The sequence below is a fragment of the Solanum lycopersicum genome, chromosome 5 (assembly GCF_036512215.1).
Source record: "Solanum lycopersicum chromosome 5, SLM_r2.1".
In the NCBI taxonomy this organism is placed as follows: Eukaryota; Viridiplantae; Streptophyta; class Magnoliopsida; order Solanales; family Solanaceae; genus Solanum; species Solanum lycopersicum.
The window spans coordinates 66,338,053-66,357,002 of record NC_090804.1 but is presented as its reverse complement, the minus strand read 5'-3'; the positions used below and the strand labels follow the sequence as shown (position 1 = coordinate 66,357,002).

Sequence of the window (18,950 nt, the reverse complement as noted above, 5' to 3'; positions counted from 1 at the left end):
TGAATATAAAATCGTCTTTATTAGAAAATTTTATAACAACTTTGAGATTTATAACAACAATAATATAATTGTTATTATATTATATTTAGCGATAATAATAAATATAATATTTATAACCGATACTTTATATAAATTTCGTTGAAAACATTAGCGACTATGAATATAATGACATTAGCCTAATTTACTATTAAGAAATATTTTTACGATAATAAATATGATATTGCTAAATGGGTGTAATAATTCAAGCCGAAATATAAATATCAAACAAAAGATGAACTTTTGCAGTAATATTTAAAATTCAACCACTATTTGAAATAGTAAATTAATTAATAATTAGTGTAATTGTTTAATTAATTAGGACTCAATTTGCAGCCACTAAATCCTGATGTCGGCCTTTGATGAATAAAAAGTAAATATATATACTGTTACTCTTTCTTTTCTTTATTTTTATTTCTTATCTGATATACTAATATTTATATTAAAGTTCGATTAATCATATAGTAATAATATTTTTGTTAGAATTTTTTTTTTCATTCTTAGAGTCTTAAATCTAGATCCTCTCGATAAGATTTTTTTTTTTTCATTTTTAAAATTAAAATATCTTAAGAAGGTACTTTAATTTATCTATTTTTTTAATTTTATATGTCTGACAACAAAGTGAGTGCCAACAATTTATGCCTTTTCCTTTTTAATAACCCAATCAAGATTTAAATTTCCACTAAAAAGAATATTATGGTTATGATTTATTAATTAAAATAATTTTAAACTTTTATTAGTTGTAATGACAACACTAAAGAAGAAGAGTACTGATTCTAATAAACAGATCTTAATTTAACTTTTTTAACGCATAAAATCGCTGGAAGAATAATTCAGTAAAAGTTGCTGATCACAAAAAATAAATAAAACAATTAGATGAGGCACAATTCTCTATGTTTCATCTTTAACTTGTGCTAAATAATTTTTAATTATTTTTTTACTCGATGTTCGATTTATTTATCTTTACCGTCTTTATTAACGATGTAGAATCGTAAATATAACAATTCTGATTTAAATATTTGTATTTATATATGAAGTCTATTTAACATGTGTTTTCTAGATTATTTTCGAAGGTATAAGACTTACATCAATAAATAAGGTTATTACTTTATTATAATAAAATATTTATATTAATTATTATTTATTTAAGAAAAATATCTAAAAAAATGAATAAGTAAAAGTAAACTGTGAGTGTATTTGGCAAAAAACAGTCATTTTTTTGGTTAGCCTTTAATTAATGATGGATTAATATTGCTACAAAATGATAAGACAAAAAAAAATTGTATAATAGTACCACTCAAACAAAAATGATTTGAAATTGAATAAAGAAAAAAAAACAGATGCTACACTAATCCTTAAAAAAAAAGAATCTCAAGTATATTTCATTTTATATATATATATGAGAAAATGAAATAGAGAAAAGAAATATGTACGAAATGTTTGCTAACTCCTTTTAAAGTAATTACATTAAAATTCGATTATTTCAAATTTATGCTACGTAAAGCTATGTTCAATGAAAAACATTTCTTACTAAAAAAATTTATAGCTAAATCCGAACTCGAGACCTAGGAGCTCCAACAATTAAGTGGTACCCTTTAAGAATTTAAGATACCTCAACTAACAAGAAATGGTATAACAAATACTATATATGAATTTGAGACCGTTAATTGCTTTGCTTGAGTGATTCTATGGTATTATAATTTATTCGATTTTATTATATTATCGCATCATCTTTACTTGTTACAACACATGATTCATATTCCGAACATGATTATTTATACTATTTTGTTCAGACTTTTTAAAAATATTTTAAACTACATATCAAATCTTTCAAAATAATGTATTATATCGTGATCGAAATAAATACAACAATATTTTCAAATGGTCCAAACAACATATCGCAATGCAAACTTATACATTAACGTGTTTTTATATATAACTTTTTTTTCAAAAAATAATAAATTAGAATCTTTCTTGAATGACTTTTGAATGGACAAGTGCTTGGATATATGATAATATTCGTTTTAGTAACTCTTTCTAACTTTTAATTGTATTTTCATAAAATGCTTATCAAAAAGCAAAAAGGCATAATATAATTTAATTTGTATATCAACTTGTTGACAATACATTAGATTGGGAAAAAAAATTCTTTTAGAGAAAAACACACAACCGTTACAAGTTGGTATAGCCCAATGACCAAAAATGGTAGGGGTTAGTGGGACTTTTTGGAAATAGGACATTTGTATGCATGGTTGACTTAATATTTATCGTTCGGTCTCAAATTATCTATCATAATTTTTAAGAATAATTATCTCAAACAATTTATTGTTTTAGAAGATTAAGATAAAACTATTTCTTTTTTATTTAATTTTTAGCAATAATTATTCTTGAAGATTATAAATATCTCGATAGAGTAAATATTTAATAAAGAGAGATAGTATCTTAAGACATAAATGAGGATAAATAGTTTTTAAGAAAATTACATAATTAATTTTTTAAGAAGCGTGTAAAAGAGAAATACGATAGATAACTTGAGATGGAGAGAATAGCGCAGTATAAAAATAGACATTGTGATATATTTGTGGGCAAGGTAAAGTCCTAGAATTCTAGTGAGTCTGGCCTCGAAATAAACACTTTTTCGGCACTACATATAAAAAGAGATCCTTCTTTAAAAAAAAAACACAAACTGAAACAGACACTTCGCCTATAAATGGGAGAACTGTCTAACCCTATCGTTAACTCTGTTTATTCCACCCAAAATAACTTAACAAATATCCTAAGATAGTTCGTCCACAAATGGACACGCTACAATATTTTTTTGTAACATTTTCTTAACTTTTCACGTGAAAAATATCTCTCCTTTAATAATAAATACGTGTTTTCATTCATTTCATATTTATCTTTTATCTTCTTCAGTTATAATTCATCATAATTCAAGCTATAAATTTATAAAATACTTAGGTAAACCTCCATTATATATCTAAATAACAAACTTTTAAATATTTATAAATTCAATTATGCTTACCGAAAGGAAAAAGGCATCATTTGATTTTGTTCATCAACTTGGTGACAATACATTAGATATTGAAAAATTCTCTTTTAGAAAAAGAAAACACAACTATTATAAGTTGCAGAGGACCAAAAAGACCAAAAATGATAGGGTTCTAGGGGGACTTTTGGACATAGGTCAAGCTTTTTATTTAAGGGGGGTTAATATTTATTAGTTATATTTAAATATATCGAACGAAAAAAAGAATTTTGATAAATTTTAGTTTTATTCATGATTAGGGAACTTCTGAATAATGACGTATATAAAGTATGAAAAAGGATACAAAATATACCCCTAAATTGGCTTAAATGCCCCTGGTCAGGGGTTGACCCGATCCTATATTATCTCAAGTTAAAAGTCAGAATATTTGAAAATGAATAATTCAATTGGTAGAGTGATCATCGAACAAGAAGTAACTAGATTTAGATGGAGTCTCGCTTGTAGAGGAAGAATAGCACGCGGTAAAAATTATTTTAAATCAAAATATTAATGTTAAGAACAACTAGGATCCAATTGGTGGAAGAAGAACAAATTTAAATCATTTCCAATAAAATATAGATATTCTTGACACTTTTTCATAAAAAGTATTCTATATATATAAGCGTATTACTTTATTATGGTAACTAAATTTATTTATTTTATGATATTTAATGTTTATATTAAATTTGACTAATTCAAATTATGAATTTCAGTAAAAACAAAAAAGATCAATAGGATTTGTAGAAGGGTGTCTTCTAGATAATGTACATTAGTATATTCTGGTTTTAGAGTTCACATTCATTTTTCATAGTGTTACGTTTATATTTGATCCTAAACGTATGCTTCTACATGAACTCATTTTGCAATTATACTATCTTAAGAGTCAAGTACTTTCTTCTTTTTCAAAGTATTTTTTCAAATGAAATACTCATCTTATTGTTAATTTTTCAGTCGAAATCAGTAAAATTAATGATCAAAAATATATTTGAGTTATTAATTTTTTGCGAGTTTTATTTCATTAACTATTTTTTTATTTAACTGAACTATTACGGTTTATGCATTTTTTCACATCATCATCTATGTATGATGAAAAGCCACCTAATTGAGCAAGTAATTCCCATCTGTCCTATCCTCGTGGAATTAGTTGAAGTGCGAAAAATTGATACGAACATCACGTTCATAAAAAATAAATAAAAAATCAAGATTATAACTTAAACAACTTATTCACCTTCTGTAATAAAATTTTTTTCCCAAGCTTACCGATTTTATCTAATACCTTCAAACCAAACACCAAAAACATGAAATCCACAAGTGAAACATAAGACAAATTTAATTCTAAATTTTATATTAGAATAACTCACTTAATCTCTTGAACCAAATTAATATATATTAAATTATCATATTTAACTAAAAAGATACTCCCTCCGTCCATAATTGTTTGTCATGATTTATATTTTAGAGTCAAACTATATAAACTTTGACTGACATTTTAAGATGTATATTTTTATCATATTGATATGCAAAAAGTTGAAATTTATAGTACTTTTCATATAGTTTTTGAATATCTAATTTTTTTTGTTTAAAATATAGAATTAATGTAGTTAAATTTAACTATAAAAAATTAGTTAATTTACTTTTGAAAAGCGTAACATGATAAATAAAAATGGAAGGAGAGAATAAAAAGAAATATTATGGGACCTTGATGTAATTTGTAAGAAAAGGAAGCCCCATTTGTCAATAAAACTTCTTTTCCCTCCTTTGTAACCAAACCTTTCAAAAAAAAAAAAAATTCAATCAAGAATGTTTTTTTTTTTTTTTTTTAGAATTTTGTGTTGTATGAAACTTGAGTCACACCCCCAAATTTGTCAGCCGTTCAAAATTGCAGCTTGTCACTGCCAGTGTTTACCTTTTCATCACAATCCTTCTCAGCAGATTCCCAAATTTCCTCTTTCTCTTCAAGCCAAGAATCTTTCTCTCACACAAGATTCTCATAAAAACTTAGGCTTTATACATGATGCCATTGTTCCATTTCTTTTCTCTATACACCCTTCTTTCTCATTCCTACTTTGTCCTCTTCATTTTTAAGCCACCCTTTTCAAATCTTGAAAAATCTCAACAAATTTCTTTTGTTTCTATACATATCAATGTCTTCTTCAAGTGTCAATCATATATCTCAGCCTTGCATATATGGTAATGTTTTAAGGACTTTAGAGATTGAATCTTTTTTGTAATTGAAAGAATACACTTTTTGAGTATTTTCATGAAGGTTGGGTTGGTTATGTGAAAAAAAGTTCAAGTTTTTTGGTTAGTATTTTGTTGTGGGGTTTAAGGATTACAAAGATTGAATCTTTTTGTAACTAAGAGGGTACCCTTTTGAGTATTTTTCATGAAGCTTGGTTTAGCTGTTTTTTTGGTTGATATTTGTTGTGAGGACTTCAAAGATAGAATCTTTTTGTAATTAAGAGAGTACCCTTTTGAGTATTTTTCATGAAACTTGGTTTAGCTGTTTCTTTGGTTGATATTTGTTGTGAGGACTTCAAAGATTGAATCTTTTTGTAATTAAGAGAGTACCCTTTTGAGTATTTTTCATGAAGCTTGGTTTAATTATGTGAAAAAAGGTTGTAGTTTTTGGTTGGGATTTATGGTGGGATTTTTAAGGATTACAAAGATTGGATCTTTTTCTAATTGAAAGAGTTCCCTTTTGAGTATTTTTCATGAAGCTTGGTTTAGTTATGTAAAAAAAGGTTGGATTTTTTGGTTGATTATTGTTATGGGGTTTAAGGATTACAAAGATTGAATCTTTTTGTAATTGAAAGAGTACCCTTTTTGAGTATTTTTCATGAAGCTTGGTTTAGTTATTTATTTGTTGATATTTATTGTGGAGTTTAATGACTTCAAAGATTGAATCATTTTGCAATTGAAAGAGTACCACTTTGAGTATTTTTCATGAAGCAAGTTTAGTTATTTGAAAAAAAAGTTGGCTTTTTTTGGTTGATATATATTGTGGGGTTTATAGACTTCAAAGATTGTATCTTTTTGTAATTGAAAGAGTACCCTTTTGAGTATTTTTCATGAAGCTTGGTTTAGTTATGTTTGAAAATAAAGTTGCCTTTTTTTTTTCTTGTGGGGTTTAAGCAGGTCACTTTGTTTCTTCAACTACTGAGAGAAAGTCAAGATTAATGAAATGGCTGAGTAAACTTTTCAAGGGTGGTGGGTCAGGTAATAGGGGACAGCAACCACAGTTTCTTGGAGACGAAAATATGGTTTGGCGAGCTCCAGCCAGATCAATGGTGATTCTTTTCTCTTTTTATTTACATCATTTTTACTTTGATGTTTATGATAGACCCTTTAATGTTCTTGTAACACAGAAAAACTGTTTTAATGTGTCTCTTTTTTATATTGTAGTTTCAATATATGTTACTTATAGTATAGTAAACATAATAAAAGAGAGAAGAGGAGAGCAAAGGGTGTATTTTGAGAATTATAGACTTCCTGTAGCTTGGTATGCACATGATCTTCTTGAAATTCGATTTCGCCTTTAACAAAATAGCAACTTTTTGTGGGGGAGTTTTTTGCTTTCTAGGAGAAAAAAGATAAGTAAAACTTTTTGAGGTAGTTTTTCTTGTTCGTCTTTGTTTTTTTTTTTTTTTTTCTGTAAAGGGAGGGGAGAAAGAAGTTGGTGTTTTCTATCACTACCAAGAATTCTTATTTTGGATGCTGGATTATTGAGAATAAAGATTCTTCATTCATAATAGTTTTGACTAAAAATGTTAAGTATACTTAATGATAAAGCCAAGGAAGTAAAAAATTTCTCAAATATGAGGTTGGAAAAATGCAGCTTATTGTATTTGTATTCCTGGTATGGATGATGACTGGCAAGTGGCATCTTAAACTTTTTTTTTAATCCGGTGAATCTCTGGAAAATGTGATAGGCAGACCTCTTTATCGTCTAATATTTATCTTGATAACGATATGATAAAATGTTTAGGTGCGCAAAAGTAGTGGATCAAGACCAATAGCTAAAAGATGCAAATTTGTGATTCTTATAACCATAATACTTTGTGATGGACTGTTTGAATTCTAATGATATAGTTTGTTCTGTTTCTGATCAAAACCAATAGCTAAATTAATCTATTGGGAAAAGAATAAGCTCTTCATTAGCCATGCTATTAAAATGCTACTCTGTTTACTTCAGGGGGTATCAATAGAAGTGTCAATTATCCTTATCTGTTTCTCTTTCTTTCTTTATTTTTGGGAGGGATTTTAGGAAAAGTAGTTTTTTCTCTCAAAGTGAAATGATATTCGAAAATTTGTTGTGTTTGACCATGAATACAAATTGGAATTGTTTCTTATTTTCTGTGAGTAATTTCGAGCGAAACAACTTTTTTGGTGTTTTTCAAATTCCTGAAAAATCCGAAATTCAACTTCAAGTTGAATTCCGGAATTTTATGGCAAAAGGTGTTTGTATCCGGAATTCAAATCCAGGAAAAAAGAAAAAGGAAGTCACTCCTAATGCCCCCTTAGTCTCTTAAAGATGTTTCATTTATGCCCTTCTGAATAGAATTCCATTTATCCGGAAATGTGAAACAGTATATGGACTCGAATTCATGCTTAATGCTCCCTTAGTCTCTTCGTGTCTTCAATGTGCCATTCTAGTCACTCGAACATTAATCCACATCACCTGTGACATGCAAAGCTGATGATTTTATAAATTAACATCCTCCTAAGTCCTACTTTATGCCAAAAAGTCATCAACTTTAAGCCATATTGTGAAGGTTCTTCAAGAACTATTGCCAACTATAATTTAAAGAGAAACTCTTCGATGTTTCAGCTGTACTACTTGTTCTAAGGGCACTAGGGCAGGAATATTTGGTTGCCTTCAGAAGTTGATGCTTGAATTCTTCTACTGATTACTCAAGTTAGGCCATTTGCTTTCCATTAACTATCATCAAATAATTCATGGCTACTTTTTTTCTCTTCTAAATTTAACATAGTCATATCCCTTCCAATCAAACTTATCTCCTTTGATTGAATGATCTCTCAAAACATTTAAATTTTTCATCAGGATGATAACTCAAGGACCAATAAGGAGAAAGAGGAACTAGACCGTGCAATTGCACTCTCTCTGGCTGAAGATTTGAGAAGACCAAAAGGTAATTATATTTGCATTCATGAAATTTTCAAGAATAGTGAAACTACTCTTTTCATTTCCAAAAACGTTGATTTCAGTTGTTTGAGGAAGAAATGAAAGGTTTATGTTTCTCAGGATACAGATGGAGGACTGACCAAGATGAAGATCTAGCAAGATCGCTTCAAGATAACTCGAATTCATCCTCACATCCTCCTAAGTATGCTCCTTCATATGCTCCTTGGGAATATAATCCCAATAGTTACAGGTATTAGTCTTGTGTTTCCAAGATTGTTGAGATATCAATTATTATACATTGTCTCAGCTGAAATATAAATAGTTTTAGTTATTCACGTCTGCATCGCTCTCATGGCAGGCTTAATACCTCTTGTATCTGTTGTAATGCTGAAGGAATAAAAGAAACGAAAATATATGTTGTTGCTACTAATTTGTTGTGAATGATGAGACTGCACGTAACATGCGGCATCCCATTATAAATATGATAAATTTATTGCTTCTAGGATGTTGGTGTAAACAAAGAAAATTCAAATTTTGAGCTTTTCATTATATCCCAATTTCAAATAAATAAATAAATAAATTCAATATCAAGACACTGAACAGATGTATGCATTTAATATACATACACACACACACACATACACACTTCCTTAAATTGAGGTCTTGAAGGAAACATGCCCTGATTTCTGGGTAGTAAATTACTGCTTGTAAAGTCAAATATTTTAGGCAACAAACAGGTTGAGTAGAATGTGCGTATCCGTAGGGTAGTGGCTGCAGGTTCTCTTGTCAACAACAAAAACGAACAAACAAACAAACAGGTTGAGTAGAGTATTAACGAAGTATGTGTGTGTGTGCGCGCGCATGCACTTTTCTTGATGATGAAAACTATGGCAGATTGCTGTTTGTCCGAGTAAGAGAGAACTTATGTGCACATAAAAATATTTGCAGAAAATGTAGCGGCTGCAATAAGGATATCATCTCTGGCAATTATTTGGGATGCATGGAAACTTTCTTTCATCCAGAATGTTTTCTTTGTCGTGCTTGTGGTGTCCCAATTACTGAATACGAGGTACATTCTTGTCCTTGCTGTTGCTTTCATTTTCCCAACGCCTCAACCCTTTGCCAAATATGAAACTAGAAAATAATACCAATGGACTGTTATTGTCATACAAAATTAATATTTTCGAATATTTTGACTTGTTAGCTCATTGGTTACGTTGATTCAAGTTTTCTTTGTCAGGGAACAATACATATCATAAGTCATGCTTCAAGGAAATGACTCATCCAAAATGTGAAGTCTGCCATCAATTTGTAAGGACATACTGCTTCTGTATATAACCTTTTTTACTGGAAGTTATTTAATAGAACTTCAAGTTACGATTCATAGTTCTATTGTGAGGCCATTTTGTGTATTTAAGTTCCTGTAATATATTTCACATCCCTCGTGTTATGAAGTACCATTCACATTGCAGATCCCAACAAACGGAGCTGGCTTGATCGAGTACAGATGCCACCCATTTTGGTCTCAAAAATATTGCCCTGCACATGAGAATGACAACACCAAACGGTGCTGTAGTTGTGAACGTCTGGAGGTACGGATGTCAGCTGACAGTAAATATGTTGGATAACACCTCTCATTCACCTCACATTCTTGTTTATTGTCTTTATTTTCTTGAAGTCACGGAATGCAAGATATATGTCACTTGGAGATGGTCGGAGCTTATGCTTAGAGTGCATGGAATCTGCAATCATGGATACTGGGGACTGCCAGCCACTTTACCATTCCATCAGAGACTATTATGAAGGCATGAACATGAAAATAGATCAGCAAGTTCCTATGCTTCTTGTTGAAAGACATGCCCTTAATGAGGCCATTGAAGGGGAGAAGCATGTATGAGTGATCTCTGCCTATAGTTTTTTCTGTCCTTTTCTCTCAGAAGATTACTAACTCGAGAACTCTTTTAGGGTCTCCATCATATGCCTGAAACTAGAGGTCTATGCCTATCAGAAGAGCAAACAGTCACCAGTGTAAGATCTTCAGTCATGAGAAAATTTTTCCATGTTAGACTCGCTTAAACACGTCCTCCCGATCTTCTAGTGAAACATGTGGTAGGTGCCATGACAATTTTTTTTAACAATGCAGATACTCAGAAGGCCAAAATTTGGTGGTCGTGGATTAATAGGAATCAGAACACATCCTCAAAAGCTAATTAGAAGATGTGAAGTTACAGCTATCCTAGTAATATACGGCCTCCCAAGGTAACTTCCTTATTTGCATTCCCTCCTTTCAGTTTCATTTAGCCTCATGGTGAAAATAAAAAAAGCAACGTGGCATGTGGTGTTTCACGGTCCTGATGAAAAGAAAAGGACAAGAAGAAGACGATGAAAAAGATCCATAAAAAAAGCAACGTGGCATGTTGGTGTGTTTTCTTAGTTTCAGTGCTCATTAGAAGGCCTTTGGTCTTGTAAGAGAGATGACAGTGGAAAATATAAAGAACTTCCAATGCTAGATAACCTAAAGTCTTCAAATATGGATTGAGACGGATTTAAATGGAGCGACATGGACAGTGAGGATTCATTCAGTAGACCCCAACTAGCTTGGGAATAGGGCATAGTTGTTGAAAAAAAAAGACTAAGCTTTTCGTAACACGTCTTTAAGATGTGGTTTAACATGTCACCCAGTCATTATTCTTAAAGATATTTTGAAGCGAACGAAAACTATGATTGATCTTACATTTCAAGTAAAGAAAGTTAGATGTGTTCTGGCATGAAGCCACGCTATTATATTATTCTTAGACTTTGAAGCAGAGAGACACTAAAGTCAATCTACATGTTAATAAGAATGATACATTAGTACTCGAGAAAAGTAAGGCAAACAAACTAAAACGGAGGGAGTACTGTTCTTTGTCTATTCCTTGGCCTTTTTTTGTGACAATAATACTGTATGGCAAAATTGGCTTACCAAATCTTTTTCTATACGCAGATTACTTACTGGTGCCATTCTAGCTCATGAACTGATGCATGCCTGGTTACGTCTAAAAGGTAAAATTCGATATTTCCTTTCAACTTTGTCAGTCTGAACCGAACTTTAAGAACCTGAACAATCTTCATGAAAAGAAATATATCTGGATGTTTCATCACCAAAACTTCGTTGTGCTTGATCAACCTGCGTTCTTGTTGGGATTATACGACAAGTCATGTAGTCATACAAAATAGGGTCTGGGGATGTTAGAGTATATGCAGACGCTACTCCTACCTTAGAGATAGAGATTGTTTCTAATAGACCGCTGGATCAAGGAAAAACAATCCAAAGTAGTCTCTACAAAAAGAAGTAACGGAAGTGAAAGCATAACAAAGCAAAATGCTACGGTAATGAAAGCATACGAATTTCTTATTAAGATTATACTTATGTAATTTGCAGGATATCGTAATCTCACCCCTGAAGTCGAAGAAGGAATCTGCCAAGTGCTTTCACACATGTGGCTTGAATCAGAGGTAGTGCCTGGATCAAGAAATATGCCATCCACATCAACTGCTTCGTCCTCGTCTACATGGTCATCATCGAAGAAAGGAGGAAAATCTCAAGCAGAGAGTAAGCTCGGTGAGTTTTTCATGCACCAGATTGCCCATGATGCTTCTCCAGCCTATGGTGGAGGATTTAGAGCTGCTTATGCAGCGGTGAACAAGTATGGTTTACGGAGTACATTGGATCACATTCACTTGACAGGAAATTTTCCTTTATGATACGTTTCGTTGTGACTTCTTTGACCTCGTATGCTCGAAGATGATTTCCTCTCCTGTGTGCCAAGTTAGAAGTCATCGATGAGGAATGAGTTGATCATGCAGAGCTGGTTTAGCTACCCCTATTTTTTCCGGGGTCCTACCGGAGATACTGATGGAATACAACTTGAATCTTACAAATAAGTCTCTACATATTTTGCAATTAAAATGAAATATATAGAAAATTTTATCTTGTATTGAAGACTTATCAGTTTAAAGGCAATAAAGATCATACATTTGAATGATCCCAGGAACATTCCCTTCTATATGCAAATATTGTGAATACATCAATTTACCTCCTCCTTGCATTTTCGCCTCTGAAAGCGTTCTTCCTTCTCAATGCTCGAACATCCATTCAATACATTCTTTTCGATTTTATATCTTATGTAGCCTTGTTAAGCCTAGGCTACACAAGGAGTACATTAACACCAACTCAATCCTTTATTTCTTGACAAAACGATAAAAGAATCTCTTTTTCTTGAAGTATCACTTTTTTCGCGAGTTTCCGACCTTAACTATCAAGTGTTAACGTGAACGTGAATGTTAACGTCAACGTAAACGTCAACATAAATATTGGTATATATATGCTGCAGTGAGCGGCGTAGCCGCGTGATCCTACCATTACACTGTGGTTGTGACTCGTTTATTGATAGTTTATATTATTGATGTGAGTTATCACCAACTATTTATCAAAACACGCCTCGAAATTAATGATGCATCTGCTACGCGGACGGAATTTTATGGACAAATTAAGATGTCACACACTTTTTGGCGATTGTATGTAAAATAACACTTGGTCTAATCAGCTTCAAGATGTGTTTTCACAAGTAGATAGTAATAGTTCAATTAGGAAAACACACAACACATGATAGTTCAAATCTGAAACCCGCAAAAACAATAAATACTTAAAAAAAGAACAATATGTAAATAATTCCACACTATACAAAATCGTATTTCTTTCATCAAAAGTAACCAAAACAAAAAGGTAATCAATACATCATTTTTTCAACCTCATCATCACACTTGTATATACTAAAAAAATTATAGATTACATTACAACATTTTTATAAAGTAACCAAAAAATTCTTTTCCGCTTAATTAGCACAACATGGCCTCTTATTTTTATTAGCAACATACTCTCCAACATTAATAGAAGTGCCTTGTCCAGGAATAGAAGCAGCTGCTTCTTGAGCAGCCAAAGCTTTTCTACTAACAATTTGATATATGTCTAATAAGATCGTTTGGAACGCTTTCTCAACGTTATATGCCTCGAGAGCAGACGTCTCGAGGAATGATAACCCTTCTTTCTCAGCCAATCCCCGAGCATCTAGCTCGGGGATTGATCTGAGATGGTTCAAATCCGACTTATTACCAGCCAACATTATGACTATATTAGAGTCTGCATGGTCACGTAGCTCGCGGAGCCAACGCGTTACGTTCTCAAATGTTTGTCTTTTTGTTATGTCATAAACTAAAAGGGCACCAACAGCTCCTCTGTAGTAAGCACTTGTAATGGCTCTGTACCTTTCTTGACCTGCTGTGTCCCATATTTGTGCCTTAACTGTCTTGCCTTCTACCTATATTAGACGTTACACATCAGTGACAGAGTCAGAATTTTATCGAAGCACATATATATAGACATAATGATAAGTGTTAGTGTTAGGTATAGAAAATGCAATAGAAGCATATATATATATATAGAGAGAGACATAAAGAACAATCAGGGGAGGAGCCACCTTATACTAAGGGGGTTCATCTGACCCTCTTCGGTGAAAAATTATATTATTTATTCATAATTAATTTTTTTTTTATGTATATATGGTAGATGTTGAGCCCTATTCGGCACTTAGTGTGTCTATTTCTATAGATTTTGAACTCTTTTATTGAAAATTCTGGCCGCTAATAAAGGTTAGTGTTGGAGTCGGGGTTTTATAAACTATAGAAAATGCAATCGAAGAATATATATATATATATAGACATAGAAAGTAGCGTTAGAGTCGGGATTTTTCCTACATGAAACGCAACCAAAGCATTTATAGACATAAAAAATAGTGTCGGAGTCAGAATTTTCATTACAGTAAACGCAATTGAAGTATATATAGACATAAAAATAGTGTCGGAGTCAGAATTTTTCATTATAGTAAACGCAATTGAAGTATATATATAGACATAAAAATAATGTCGGAGTTGGAATTCTCATTGTAGAAAAAAACACAAGTGAAGCATATATATAGACATAAAAAGTAGTGTCGGAGTCTGGATTTTTTTTACTATAGAAAATACAATTGAAGCATATACATATAAAGATAAAAGATCACTCTCGAAGTCCGGATTTTCATTATATGAAATGCAACCAAACATATATAGTTATACATATCAGTGTTGGAGTTAGGATTTTCGTTATATGAAACACAACCAAAGCATATATAGACATACATATTAGCGTTGGAGTAAGGATTTTCATTATAGAAAGAGTAAGGATTTTCATTATAGAAAATGCAACCAAAGCATATATAAACATACATATCAGCGTCGTTGTTAGAATTTTCACTAAATGAAATACAATCAGAGCATATATAGACATGCATATCAGTATTGGACTTCGAATTTCCACTACAGAAAATGCAACCAAAGCATACATAGACATAAAGATTAGCGTAAGAGTGATATGAATTGCAACAAAACTTTATATATAGATACACATATCAGTGTCGGGGTTAGAATTTTCTCTACAGAAAACATAGTCGTATTATCTATAGAGGTCGAGAGACATACATATCAATATTGGAGTCAAAACTTTCACTACGAAAAAGTCAAAATAAATATCATACTCACAAAATATTTGACTTATTTTATACCATAAATTTTCTTTTTTCCCTCAAACTTCATAGCTAATCCAATTACACCAGGACATAAATTGAGACGAAAGAAAATATAACCATCATCCCTGTCTCTTCTCAGACGTAAGAAGTGTTTCACCCAATCTACGGCTCGAATTTAAACTAGTCGAATCTTAAATTAACAGATATCGAATATCAATCTAAACTATAAAAAAAAAATACAAATAATTACCTGAAGGGTCCTTGTTGCAAATTCAACACCAATAGTAGATTTAGACTCCAAACAAAATTCATTTCGAGTAAACCTAGAAAGTATGTTAGATTTTCCAACACCTGAATCTCCAATTAAAACAATCTTGAATAAATAATCATATTCATGATCCACCTTATATGCCATTTCCACTTCTCTTTTTAATTATATCAATATTGACCTATACAAATTCCCCCCCAAAAAAAAAAAAATTAAAAAAAATCCAAATCTAAATCAAAATATTATCACCATTATTATATATATATAAAGACAATGTTAAGAAAAAGAAAAATCACCATTAATGGTCAAATTAAAATTTGAGAAATTGGAAAAGGCACTTGGCTTTGGTTAATTAATTAGACATATGATTAAAAATATTTTTGCAAATTTGTCTTTGAAATTTTTGAAATCACTAAAGAAAACCGCAGAAAAAGGAATTTGAATGGCTATGCCCAATTTATTAATTAAATGTCTAAAGTTATTACTAGTATTGTTCGGATCAGTTTAATCGTATCTCAAACTATATCACTAAATATCTGCTAGTTTTTTTTTTTTTTTTTTACATATTTAAGTAAACAATAAAAAATTATCTATCCTTTTTTTTAGTCATTATAATTTTTGTTAATGTTATTGACAGTTGATAAATGTAAAAAAAAGATATATGACGATTATATATATATATATATAATCAATAAGAAATTATCTAATTTTTTTTTAGTCATTATAATTTTTATTAATGTCATTGACGGTTGAAAAATGTAAAAAAAAGATATATGACGATTATATATATATAATCAATAAGAAATTATCTAATTTTTTTTAGTCATTATAATTTTTATTAATGTCATTGACGGTTGAAAAATGTAAAAAAAAGATATATGACGATTTTATATATATATATATATATATATATATATATATATATATATATATTAATATATTAGTTTAACTTACTCATGATTGATTGATTATTATTTATAAGGCTGTAAATTATTAACTTGCAACAATTTTCTATTTCTGCTAATAGTTTTAACATATTTGTTGTGTTCTTCGATCCTATGAAAATAACTTTTGAATCATTTTGATTTATATATCACTTATTTACGTATTGTCTTTAGTTATTTAATCGTATTTCACTGTTATTGAAAATTTGTTATTTCTTACTCAGTGTTTGCAAATCAATGTAACTATTTACTTATAGTGAAAGATTATCAATGAATTTATCTCTAATATATGACTTGATTATATTAGAAAAATTATTTAAACTCTCAATTATATAAATTAAACTCTTTTTTTTTATAGTTTATCTTTCCTTTAATTTGGACACAATTTTTTAGTCATGAATGGATGAGGATCATGTTAGGATGATATTTAATGATCAAGTGTGTCAAAAACTAAATTAAAAATTATACTAAATTAACATTATTGTCCTTGAGATAATCATTATATTATTTCCTTTTTATTATCTTATCTTATACACACATAATTACTTGGAAGAATTGAAATGTTATTGGAACAACCACAAAAGAATAATTCTACAAAAATATTATTAGTAGCTTTTGCTTTTAAAATTTCCTTTTTTATTTAATTAATTGTCCTAAACGATATATAAAAAATGGCTAATCATAAGAATCAAAGAACATAATCCGATAATCTTTTAGAGATTATTTAGTCATTAATTATCTTAATGCTTTAACTATTTTCGTAATGATTAATTATTGTTAGCCCCACTAATCCTATCATTATATGCATATAACATAGATATTGCGGATTAGACATGAAAATTTAATTTTGGTTTAGATTTTTAATCTATTTTCAAATTCAATGAATGACAATTCAAATCCAACCAAACAAGTTAAGGATAGATCAATTTTATTTTTTATTTTTTGACTTTTTTTAAATTTTGAGAATCAAATAATTTGTGTATTTTGATCGGGGATAAAATTTTTGGATTTTTTAAAAATAAAATCTATATATTTAAAAACTATGTAAAAAAATATTATAAATCAGAGTAATTGACAACTAAAAATACATAAAGGTACATACATGAAATTATGATAAAAAATTTACTCATTTGAATTTCGAAATCTCAAAGATGCTATATATATAAATTGGTACGGAGGGAATAGTTCTTATTTTGTTGCTATCAATTATTTTTATTATTATCAGTTATTTCTCATACTTTTTTTACCACTTCGTGAATAGATTTTGATTTTTTTTTCTTAACTCGAGAATTTATTGAAAAACAATCATCTTTGTATATTTCTGAGGTATAATATCTGCGTACATCTACTATCTTTAGATTTTATTATATTAAATTATACTAAATATATTATTATTATTGTTACCGATTAAATGAAATCAACTTTTATATATATATATATATATATATATTCTCCAAGTCCTAAAGGAATAATTCCCAAAACAAAAAATGAGGTTGAAATAAGAGAGGTACTTTTGACATTTTGTTCACATGGCTATGTCCTTATCTTAAATTGAAAAAAAATATATATATTCTATGCTTAGCAAGATTGTGCCCACGTAATATAATATCTGCTTAATATGTGTTTACTCTCGTCTCAATTTATGTGATATTTTTTTTCTAAAAGTTAAATAATTTAAATTTAATTGATGATTTATGCATAAAATCTCTAATTTTTTAAAATAAAATTTATATATTTATAAACTACGTAAAAAATACTATAAATTTCACTAATTAACAATTAAAATATTTAAAAAAATGTATAAAAAATTTACGATCAAAGATATATACTAGTTTAATTCTCGAAATACAAAAACCGCCGCTACATAAATTGAAACAAAAAGAGCAATATATATATATATATATATATATATATATATATATATGGGCCATAGAGAAAAATGGAATAAAAAAGCAAAGGTAATGGAGAAAGAGGAGTCAACTGTTTGTTTTCATGAATGGTGAGGGACACTCCCAACATATTCGAATAGAATTTAAGGTATATATTTACATATATACGTTGACAGTATAAAGATATTTTTGAGTTATTGGATTGCCACCAAAATTATAATCGTCATAGTTATATATTGACCAATTATTATTTATATGTACAAATATAGGATCTAAATAAAAGTATTGAATTCATCTAATTAAATCTATATAGCTGATGTTTATTTTTTATTATCATATAAGAGATTAATAATGATATTACAACCATTGCCATCAATCAGTATCATCGTTAATTATCAGTTGTCATTAATTACTATTCACCATGAACAACTATTACTAATCACTATTGTCGGTGATTATCACATTTATCATTATAATTATATTTATTGCTAGCATTACCGTCGTTCATGATTATCAACCACTATAGACCATCACAACTACCATTACCGATGCCAACTATCACTAACACAACATTACTCACACACATTCATCAATCACTACTATCAACATCGTCAATTAACTTTCCAATAATCCAACACCATTGTCACCTCCACTATCATTATCAACCACTATTATCACACAATCTATCTCTACTACTAACTATCGCTACCATCACAATTAGCACCGTTGTGAACTACCACCAATACATATATCCTCAATCACCACAATTATCAACACTGTTAACTACTAATATCAATCAATTGACATTCCCATAAACCTACAAAACTATCAAACATTTATCATCACGTTAGTCACTACAATACCAACCACCTCATCACAACCATCACTATCATCTTATGCATATTCAAATATATTAAAAGAAATAAAAAACTATTCGATATTCGTATAATGATTCAGATATATAATTTAGATTAAGGTGTTGTAAACTCAATAAGAATAATTAAGACCTTAGTATCTTTTCAATAATTTTAGTCATA

General features: G+C 29.6%; 2 protein-coding genes across 6 annotated transcripts; one reads left to right on the top strand and one right to left on the bottom strand.

Moving 5' to 3' along the window:
* Positions 1-4,978: 4,978 nt before the first annotated feature.
* On the top strand, positions 4,979-12,235 carry LOC101250801 (protein DA1-related 2). 4 transcript variants are annotated; one of them, XM_004239870.5, is made up of 12 exons: positions 4,979-5,254; positions 6,203-6,354; positions 8,130-8,217; positions 8,331-8,460; positions 9,159-9,279; positions 9,438-9,521; positions 9,683-9,802; positions 9,889-10,101; positions 10,176-10,238; positions 10,354-10,469; positions 11,194-11,252; positions 11,632-12,235. In XM_004239870.5, exons 1-12 carry the CDS (start codon positions 5,209-5,211, stop codon positions 11,952-11,954), a joined length of 1,515 nt encoding a protein of 504 aa, XP_004239918.1. In that variant the 5' UTR covers positions 4,979-5,208; the 3' UTR covers positions 11,955-12,235. The 4 variants fall into 4 exon arrangements, with proteins under 4 accessions (XP_004239918.1, XP_010321440.1, XP_069154496.1 ...); XM_010323138.4 differs by having other exon boundaries at positions 5,083-5,254; positions 10,176-10,271; XM_069298395.1 differs by lacking the exon at positions 4,979-5,254 and adding an exon at positions 5,264-5,368.
* Positions 12,236-12,931: 696 nt separating this feature from the next.
* On the bottom strand, positions 12,932-15,450 carry LOC101251092 (ras-related protein RABA2b-like). Of its 2 annotated transcripts, XM_019213843.3 has the most exons (3): positions 15,377-15,450; positions 15,063-15,261; positions 12,932-13,567 (listed from the first exon to the last, which is right to left on the bottom strand). In XM_019213843.3, exons 2-3 carry the CDS (start codon positions 15,225-15,227, stop codon positions 13,085-13,087), a joined length of 648 nt encoding a protein of 215 aa, XP_019069388.1. In that variant the 5' UTR covers positions 15,228-15,261; positions 15,377-15,450; the 3' UTR covers positions 12,932-13,084. The 2 variants fall into 2 exon arrangements, with proteins under 2 accessions (XP_019069388.1, XP_004239919.1); XM_004239871.5 differs by lacking the exon at positions 15,377-15,450 and having other exon boundaries at positions 15,063-15,370.
* Between the last annotated feature and the right edge of the window lie 3,500 nt (positions 15,451-18,950).

What these genes read in the sequence shown, in the direction of transcription:
- LOC101251092 (XM_019213843.3), bottom strand. Translation starts at nt 15,227, where the DNA reads ATGGCATATAAGGTGGATCATGAATATGATTATTTATTCAAGATTGTT. An exon ending in TTGCAACAAGGACCCTTCAG is followed by an intron (nt 13,568 to 15,062) that starts GTAATTATTTGT and finishes CGTCTAATATAG; the next exon opens with GTAGAAGGCAAGACAGTTAA.
- LOC101250801 (XM_010323138.4), top strand. Translation starts at nt 5,209, where the DNA reads ATGTCTTCTTCAAGTGTCAATCATATATCTCAGCCTTGCATATATG. An exon ending in TCCCAATTACTGAATACGAG is followed by an intron (nt 9,280 to 9,437) that starts GTACATTCTTGT and finishes CGTTGATTCAAG; the next exon opens with TTTTCTTTGTCAGGGAACAA. An exon ending in GTAGTTGTGAACGTCTGGAG is followed by an intron (nt 9,803 to 9,888) that starts GTACGGATGTCA and finishes ATTTTCTTGAAG; the next exon opens with TCACGGAATGCAAGATATAT.